General features: G+C 42.5%; 1 protein-coding gene across 1 annotated transcript in view; it reads right to left on the bottom strand.

The window, feature by feature from the left end:
* Positions 1 to 19, bottom strand: part of LOC110168240 (alpha-1-inhibitor 3-like) — a 6,604-nt gene extending 6,585 nt beyond the window's left edge. The window contains exon 1 of the mRNA XM_055151219.1: positions 11 to 19. Coding sequence (XP_055007194.1) covers positions 11 to 19 — 9 coding nt within the window. The remainder of the gene's footprint in view (positions 1 to 10) is intronic.
* Between the last annotated feature and the right edge of the window lie 9,954 nt (positions 20 to 9,973).

Here is a 9,973-nt window from a genome sequence, read left to right as displayed (position 1 = left end):
TACAATTTACTATTGTCATTTATATTTGTACTTGTTGTTATTATATTTTATTGTGACGTGTGACTCCTGTCTTCAAATCATTTCTGTTGTGGGTCAATAAAGTTTGTCTTAGTCCAAGTTTCATGTTGAGGAGGTAATAATTATACATGGACATGATTAGTCGACTCATCGTTAACTGATCGTTAAGAATTTCATCGATCACGTTCATTTGTAATCGACAAATCAAATGTAGGTGTCTGTGTGGGACTAAACCAGAACTAAACCAGGACTAAAACAGGACTAAATCAGGACTAAACCAGGACTAACCCAGGACTAAACAGGACTAACAGGACTAAACTAAACTAAAAACAGGACTAAACAGATAACCAGGACTAATACAGGACTAAGACAGGACTAAACTAGGACTAAATCAGGACTAAACCAGGACTAAACCAGGACTAAACCAGGACTAAGACAGGACTAAACAGACAGGGTTAAGACAGGACTAAACTAGGACTAAACTAGGACTAAATCAGGACTAAAACAGGACTAAGACAGGACTAAACCAGGACTAAGACAGGACTAAACTAGGACTAAATCAGGACTAAACCAGGACTAAACCAGGACTAAGACAGGACTAAGACAGGGTTAAGACAGGACTAAACTAGGACTAAATCAGGACTAAACCAGGACTAAAACAGGACTAAGACAGGACTAAACCAGGTTTAGACTTGGTTTAAACCTAGTTTAGGCCTGGTTTAGTCCTGGTTTAGTCCTGGTTTAGTCCTGGTTTAGTCCTGGTTTAGTCCTGGTTTAGACCTGGTTTAGTCCTGGTTTAGTCCTGGTTTAGACCTGGTTTAAACCTAGTTTAGGCCTGGTTTAGGCCTGGTTTAGACCTGGTTTAGTCCTGGTTTAGGCCTGGTTTAGACCTGGAGAGGTACTTGTAGAAGTGCAAATGCAAAGAACAGTAAAATAAAAGTGAAAAAATGCAAAGGATTTTTTGCCAAAACGTCATTAAAAAAAAAAAAATTAAAAAAATCTCTCTCTGAATCTGTGAATCTGGGTGTGCCATGTGTTCTGTTTTTTTTGGCTAGTGCAACTTGTAGTCCAAAAAATAATAGTAATGATGATCATTTTAATTTAATTCTCCCGACGAGCGATTAAGAAAATTGAATCAAATGCTCATCCCTAATAAAAACTTTATAACCCACTTAAATCTCACAAGAATAACACAGTTAAGAATAATATAGTTTGCCCAACCAGTCCACATGTGCTTTGTGGATCTGGAGAAGGCATTCGACCGTGTCCCTCGTGGTGTCCTGTGGGGGGCGCTCTGGGAGTCTGGGGTCCGGGGCCCTTTGCTAAGGTCTGTCCGGTCCCTGTATGACCGGAGCAGGAGCTGTGTTCGTTGCCGGCAGTAAGTCAGACCTGTTCCCGGTGCATGTTGGACTCCGCCAGGGCTGCACCTGTCACCGGTTCTGTTCATTGTGTTTATGGACAGAATTTCTAGGCGCAGTCAGGGGCCGGAGGGGGTCCGGTTTGGGGACCACAGGATCTCATCTCTGCTGTTCGCGGACGATGTTGTCGCCGCCACTGTGTCTTAAACATGTGTAAATGAAACAAACAAACAAAAAACAAAACAAAACACATCTCCAGGTCTGTTTGTGAACACAGATTAGAAAATTGCATGGTGTAAAAGCTTTCCACACACTTTCCTATTCCTGTGATCTGTCCGAGCTCTTAGGAGTTTGATTTTCGACAAAAAAGGAAATACTGACACCCCCCCCCCCCACACACACACACTTTCCTATTCCTGTGATCTGTCCGAGCTCTTAGGAGTTTGATTTTCGACAAAAAAGGAAATACTGACCCCCCCCCGCCCCCCCCCGCCCCCTCTCCCTCAGGCACACAAAATATTAAAGTAAATAAAAGTCTGGGTTTAGATAAACTTTAGGATCAGTCTCCAGGAAATTAATGTAAGTGAATGATCCCCACAAAACCTGAAACAAAAAGTGCGTGTGCAGTGGCGGAGTTGACAATCTGGGGGCCCCCGGTGAACTTGAGTTTGGGGTCCTAACTGTAATGCACCGTTTTGTTGTTTGTTTGTTTGGTTGTTTTTTTTATATTTATCGTCTGTTTTTCCCCATTGCTCTTGAATTAGGATGGATTGGAAACTTGTTTTATTAGTTAGCAAAATCACGGCCTGGTCCTGGCCTCAATCCTGTTCTCAGTTCTGGGCTGGTCCCGGTCTAAGTCCTGGTCTCAGTCCTGGTCTGGTCAGTCCTGTTTTAGTCCTGTTTTTGGGTGGATTTAACTTTCCATCAGGAAGTACAACTCACTGCTACAAACACAGACGCCACATCGACAGTCTGGTATAATAACAGTGTTTCTTCAGGTTATTTATGGAGTGGGCGAGTCTGTTCTTATCGTCACCAGCGACCGCAAGAGAGCAGTTTTTAGCTCTACAGTGGTTATGGTTTACACTACCAAGCAAAAGTTTGGACTCGCTCCTAATTTTCCTGTATTTGTGTCAGAACAGCCCAATTAAGAGTTAACTTTAGTTATTTACATGTACATTTATTGCTAGAACATTCATAAGTATACTAATAACACAATTTAAGCAAGTATAATGTTCAGGTAGGGATATTTCTAAGCATTTATGCATGAACGCATTTCTGGAAAGTTTAGCTAGCAACATTACCCTATCTTTTGTTTGGTTAAAACACTCAAAATATCTTTCTAAAGGGTTTCATGTCTCACAAATATTGTGTGTGGCTTTTTTGAGTTTATATGAAAGACTGATAATTTCTAGAAAGAAGCATATGTTTAGCTAATTTGAAAATTATCTGAATCTGAAGTAGTACAAAAATGGCCAGAAAACCTCAGATAAGTAAAGAAAAAAGGATTGAAATTCAGGTTTTGAAAAAAAGAAGGCTATTCTACAAGACAAATTGCCCAGAAAGTTAAAGTCTCACAAAGTGGAGTTGCAAAAACATTAAAGAGATATGAAGAAACAGGTTCACATGAAGACCGATTTCGTTCTGGTAGAAGCAGAGTCACATCTAAAGCTGAAGATAAGTTCATCAGAGTTACCAGCCTTCGAAATAGACAAAAGACAGCCCCAGAGATAAGAGCTCAGCTAAACTCTACTAGGAGCAATAATGTGTCAGTGGATACTGTGCGGCGTAGACTGCGAGAATCTGGTCTGAACGGCAGGGTAGCAGCCAGAAAACCACTCCTAAGAAAGCAGAACATAAAAAAGAGACTTCAGTGGGCAAGAGAACATAAGGATTGGACTGTAGAAGAATGGAAAACAGTTCTGTTTACAGACGAATCAAAGTTCGAAATTTTTGGATCAAAGCGGCGCAAGTTTGTTCGACGTAGGGTTGGAGAGCGTTTGAATCCTGCATGTGTTGTCCCCACAGTAAAGCATGGTGGAGGTAGCGTCATGGTCTGGGGCTGTTTTGCAGGGGGTCAGACTGGTGATCTGCACAAAGTAACAGGAATTCTAAATCAGCATGGATACCACAGTATCTTACAGAGGCATGCCATTCCCTCTGGGCTGCGTTTAGTGGGCCAGCCATTTACACTACAACAAGACAATGATCCAAAACACACCTCTAAACTGTGTCAGAGGTATCTGGCCAAGAAAGAAGATGAGGGGAAGCTAAGGGTAATGACTTGGCCAGCTCAATCCCCTGACCTTAACCCCATCGAACTTGCATGGGATGAATTGGACAGAAATGTCAAGAACAAGCAACCCACAAGTGCTGCAAACCTTTATGAGATGCTGGTGGAGGAATGGCGGAAAATTTCAAGTGACTATCTCATGTCCCTGATTGACCGAATGCCTCGAATTTGTCAAGCAGTTATTAAAGCTAAAGGAGGCTATTTTGATGAGTCGCAGATTTAGACGATTCATTAACAATATTATTTTGTCAGACACTTCAGTTTTGTTTTCAGTGTTGTTATCTATAGTTTTACAGTGATTAAAAATAAAATTTTGTTCATAATGTTGTCAATATGAACCAAACACAGAAAAAGTAGGGGTGAGTCTAAACTTTTGCCTGGTAGTGTAGATCAGTGATTCGGGTGATTCGGGTCGGGGCTCGGGTCATTAGATCGGAAAACAACAAGTTCAAACGCTGGATCAAGGAGGACGATGAAATCAGGAAACGAGGCACAGAGCATTAACCGTGATGACGGCGCGTTCCTCCTTTCACACTCCTGGGACACCCTCCTCCAGAGACACCGGGCGACAGGAGGCGTGGTCAGTCTGAGCGACCTGTCAGGTCCATCAGACTGACCACGCCCACAGGAAGTAACAACAGCTGACCACGCCCACAGGAAGTAACAACAGCTGATCTACGACACGTCACCACCAACACCGGTGACGGTTCTGAAGATGCAGCAGCCGAAACAGGTCAACAAGGTAAACACACTTTACTGCATTGTCTTTAAAAAGAACCCAAGAAGTTAAAGTTACACAATGCAGCTTTAAACAGCAAATTCCACCACAGAATTCTTTCCTCAGCTCAAAATTAAAATGATGAAAGTGAGATTAAGAAACGACAGAACGTTCACGACCTCGAGCAGAAGGACACACGTGTTTATGCAGCTGTGACTCTCCCAGAAAAATCACAAAACAAAAAAGACCTGCTCAAAACCCAGACTAAACCAGGTCTAAACCAGGTGTAAACCAGGACTAAACCAGGACTAAACCAGGACTAAACCAGGACTAAGACAGGACTAAGAGAGGACTAAACCAGGACTAAACCTAGTTTAGACCTGGTTCAGTCCTGGGTTAGAACAGGTTTAGTCCTGGTTTAGACCTGGTTTAGTCCTGGTTTAGACCTGGTTTAGTCCTGGTTTAGTCCTGGTTTACACTTGGTTTAGACCTGGTTTAGTCCTGGTTTAGTTCTTGTAAAAGTTGATAAATGATCTGAGTCCAAACCTTCCACGCTCACGGTGATGAAGTCCTCGTTGTTTCCTCGGGTGGTGGACGTGTAGCACTTGTAGCGGGCGCCGTCCTTCACCTGGATCCCGATGATGAGCAGAGAGGCGTTTCCGCGGTCGATCTGGTTGTTGAAGAGCCGCGTCCGGCCTTTGTACTGAGGTTTCTGTCGGTCGAGTTGGTCCTTCTCGTGGTAAAACGAGTGCACGGAGTGAACGCTGTCGCCCGGAGGCTGGAGCCAGTGGATCACCACCTCAGGCCCCGGATCGAACGGACACGGAAGGATACAGGACTCAGAGAGACGACACTGCACGAGACGCTCAGCTGCAGAACAACACACAGACCTGGGTTAGACCTGGTTTACTCCTGGTTTAGACCTGGTTTAGACCTGGTTTAGACCTGGTTTAGTCCTGGTTTAGTCCTGGTTTAGTCCGGGTTTAGTCCTGGTTTAGTCCTGGTTTACACTTGGCTTACACTTGATTTAGTCCTGCTTTAGTCCTGAGTTAGACCTGGTTTACTCCTGGTTTAGACCTGGTTTAGACCTGGTTTAGTCCTGGTTTATACTTTGTTTAGAATTGGTTTAGACCTGGTTTAGTCCTAATTTCGACCTGGTTTACACTTGATTTAGTCCTGCTTTAGTCCTGAGTTAGACCTGGTTTAGACCTAGTTTAGTCCTAATTTAGACCTGGTTTAGACTTGGTTTATTCCTGGTTTAGACTTAATTTCAACCTGGTTTAGTCCTGGTTTATATTTTGTTTAGACCTGGTTTAGTTCTTGTAAAAGTGCAAATGCAAAGAACAGTAAAATAAAAGTGAAAAAATGCACAGAACAATTGGACCAATCAAAATCCAAAACAAGAAAATAAACTCACGAAGGATTTATCTGTGGTGAGTTGCTTACTTCCCGTTGATCAGGTTAGACCACATTATTGTGGCACATTCTTTTCATAATCTCTTTCTGAGAACAAACCTCATTCTGTTTCACTTTTCCCTCAACAACAGAACAAAGAGGCCTCAGTGTGAGACCCTGACCACCCTGTCCTCCCGTATCTGCTCCTGTCACAAGAAATCTACACTTTTACTCTGGTTTTCCTCAGGACCTAGTGTCTATAGCTGAGATTTATTTGTATTATACATTTCTATATTTAATTTTTACTTGCCACATTTACATTTATATAATTAAACCTTATTTGACACACGTCTCTCGCAGTTTTCAAGTTTATATTATTTATATTTTTTGTCTCTATTATTATAAAATCTAAAATGATTGTGATGTGTCCAAGTCTCTCTCTCTCTTTCTCTTGTGGATCAATAAAGTTTGTATTAAGTCTCTCATTCAGTTCATAATAAATGGAACAATCATTTTAGGGGTTCATATTTATAGTAAACTTGTTATCGTGGCCAGTTTTACTCAGTCCCTCTGACCAACTTTCAAAATAATGATATTCAACGTTTGAAACCGCTCAGTTATTAGAATAAAACATTTCACGGACTCTTGCTTTTTAAATGTGCTTTCGGACATAAAAGGGTGTATTTTTCTTTATTAACTGATCTGTTCTCTAGTAGTTTTGATGACATCACAAGGTGGAGCAGAGCGTTTTGAGCTTTGGGGATGTAGACAGACTAATAATAAAAAGTCACTCAAACATGTGAAGAAAATAAACACAACTCCAGGTCTGTTTTTGAGGAGGGAACAGTGTTAGAACAGGATTAAAAGCTCATAAGAGTCAATTCTGCGTAATGTAGGACCTTTAAAACATCTCTTAGGTTCTTTCACACCGACAAACTATTTGAAATGCATCATGGGAGATATGAGTCTCCTCTGCCTGAACTGACACTCTGTACGACTCCAGAGCAGTAACACATTGTTGTCCAGACGCTGCCGCGATTCATTTTAGAATTATTTTACCAACAATGTCCAAAACAGAGAATGAAACACACAAAGTTCAGAGCAAGAACCAACATCACTCATAGTGAGTTAAATCTGGGGGTGTAGCTGTGTTTGAACACCAGGACCTGCACACTCACAAAGATCTGTGTTGTCCATGTTCATGTAGCAACAGGCATTTGTTATTTTAGGCAATTCATTAATCAAATAATTTTATGGAAATAGCCTATTGAACTGATTCAACTTCAAAAATGTCCTGCTTTTAGCCTCGTGTGAGAAATACAATTGGACTAGATCCAAACCAGAGTCCTGACCCAGCGGGAGCAGCTCTGGTTCAGGTCGGGCTCAGAGGAGCTGGAGCGGGGAGTGATGTCAGGAGCCTCGGTCTGAGAAGAACTTTCCCCAGGAAGAACCCGGAGAGTGTGGAGGACTGCACCACCTCAGAACCAGCCGCAGTCCTCGAGCACAGAGGACCGGAGCAGCCCGGCCGGACCTGCAGTCCACAGCACGTTCTCACTTTCCCCGCACGGTCCAGCGCACAGAGAACAGCACAGAACCGCTCAGACCCAGTCCTTGCTGGTCTTGCTCGTCCCCGTCTGGAATCAGCACATGGAGGACAGAGCCTCCAGACCATCTGACCAACGAGCTCAGAGGACGGTACAAGACCAAGGACCAGACCCCAGTCCCGTCCTGAGCGTCTGCGAACTACGGTGAGTGTCCAGAGTCTTTACTGCTGTGACCTGAACTCAGAGCTTCTGCTCTGGGCTGACGTGTGGTGAACTGTGTTCAACGTTCTAGACCACACGCTGCTGTTTTATGAGTTCATGATGATAACTTGGGATGAGGACGGCCCGGGGTATTTGTGAAAGAATTTCTGTGTTATTTTAATTATTATGAATCATTTAAAATCATAATCATTTGTGTGTGTGATTAAAGTTATCAACAATTGCGTTTTTGGGTTTTTCCATATGTATGTCATATCCTAATACAAGAACTGCTGACTCATTAAGATAATCTACTGAGTCGCCCATGAGAAGACAAATAAGGGTTTTTCCCCTCATGAGGTTAGCATAAGTTTTTGGGAGAAAACTGACCAAATTGTTTATCACCTGGAGCCTGTGATCAAGTGTGAAATGGGGGGGTGGTTTAGCCTAAAGATTGTTAGTATGTGATCACTGTAACCATTGTGTGATATAACATAATGTACTGTACTGTATCTGTGAAATGACGGCAATAAAAGCTGCTGTTGGGAGGAGCTGGCAGAGGAGGGTCAGACAGTGTTCGGACAGCTCTCCTTGCGCAAGTAAAAACTAAGCCGTCTCGTTTTGGTGTGTCTTATTTAATGTAATTTGACGTCTTAGGGTAAATTCCCTGACAGTATTAACATCGGTAACTGGAGGTACCTCTGTTCTCGCAGTAAGCATCGGCACGGGGAAACAGAAGTACGTTTCAGAACTGGAGGTACCAGTGTTTCCCGGGGGAACGTCGGGCTGACCTCTAAATGGGCGTTTCTTATTTTTACCAGAAGATAAATGTTGATGAAATGTCAATCAGACCAGTTTTGGTTGGTTTGCTGGAGTCTGTACGCTGCATAAGAACCATTTTATTGCCTGGTGTAGACCCAGTACTGGTTCACCCAAAACGCACACTACGCACGTTTCACAGGGTCCCACAAACCAACAGAGGCCCCGTTACCTCCGCAACGTTGAAGTGGGAGAAAAAAAAAAAGGGACTAGTCCGTGTTTCACCTAAACGGTAAAAGTCACTGATCTTTGTGCTGATCATATTATTATTATTATTTCAAACATTAATATGTTTACCTGCCCAAACATTTCAGACTGTACGATTGTTTACACATTAAATTTGATTTGATTTGTTCTGATTTTTTCTTAGTTACACCAACAGGTGGTGACAGTGCAGACGGTTTAAAGAGGAGATGAGTGGAAGTACTGGGGCGTCAGGTACGACTGTTCAGTTCAGTTACCGTATTTTCTGCACTATTAGTCGCTCTGGATTATAAGACTCTGTCATTAAATGGTCTGTTTTTGAACTTTTTTCACAAATAAACCGCGTGGGACTTTAAAGGAAACAGAACAGTGTGATGGGTGAGTGGTTTTGTTTGTTTGTTCGTTCACGGTGACTCTGGGCTTTGTTCAGTTGTGGCGTGTAGGGAGGGTGTGTCTGGGACCAGCGGATTGTCGGCGTGTTCACAGTGACTCAGTTGTTCAGTCGTGTCTAGAAGCGGCACATTGCACTTCGCTTTTTCGGTTCGTTCTTCCGTTCCGTTCCTCGTCGGCGTGGAGTGATGAATGTGTCTGTGGGTGTGTTTGTGTGTGGTCTGTGGGAGGTGTGTTTATAGTTTACTGAAGTCGTGCTGAGTGGATTCGTGTATGGGGCGCTCTGGATTGTGGGGCGCAGTTATTTTTTGATGTGGTTAGAGGCTTAAGAACCTGGAAAGAGTCTAATAGCCTGGAAAATACAGTAAAAGGCCCCATGGACGTGTGAACCAGCTCTGTGACACCAAATAATCAAACCAGCGGTGTGAAAACGCTGGGAAAAATGAAAAATGTAATCCTGGAGACTGAGAGGGAGGACACTGCTGAGCTTGAGGCGATTGAATGTTGAACGTTTCAGTTTTCAGTTTGAGAAAGAAAAATATAATATGTGAATGAAACAAAAACACAACTCCAGGTTTGTTTGTGACGAGGACATAGAACCAAAAATAACACACAGAATTTGCTCTTTAACCAGTAACTTGATTCTGAATCCATAATTAAAATAAAAAATACAAAGTAGGCTAAAGGAGAATACTGTGTCAATAAAACAAAAATACAACTCCAGTAACATTTTGATAAGGAAACAGCTCGACAAAAGCCCAGATCAAAGTACAAGCTGATAACTGATTGACGAAGTTTGACTTAGTAGAAGCTCTTTTAGAAATTCTTTTCCGTGTAGTTTTCAGTCAAACTTTCACACTTGTTATCTGAGTAAAACAGAGACGTACCTCCTTTCACCACAGTCCAAAAATAAACCACCAGCAGCAGAAAAATCACAGCAGCTCTGTCCCACATGGTTTAATCCAAACTTAATCCAAAGTCACAATGTTATAAGTTAAAAATTGTGTTTAGTCCAAAGTTAAGCACAAGGGAGGAG

This window comes from Boleophthalmus pectinirostris, unplaced genomic scaffold, assembly GCF_026225935.1.
Source record: "Boleophthalmus pectinirostris isolate CB_2022bp ecotype Guang Dong unplaced genomic scaffold, ASM2622593v1 HiC_scaffold_15, whole genome shotgun sequence".
In the NCBI taxonomy this organism is placed as follows: Eukaryota; Metazoa; Chordata; class Actinopteri; order Gobiiformes; family Gobiidae; genus Boleophthalmus; species Boleophthalmus pectinirostris.
The sequence above is the reverse complement of the archived record's forward strand: the minus strand, read 5'-3'. Positions and strand labels throughout refer to the sequence as shown.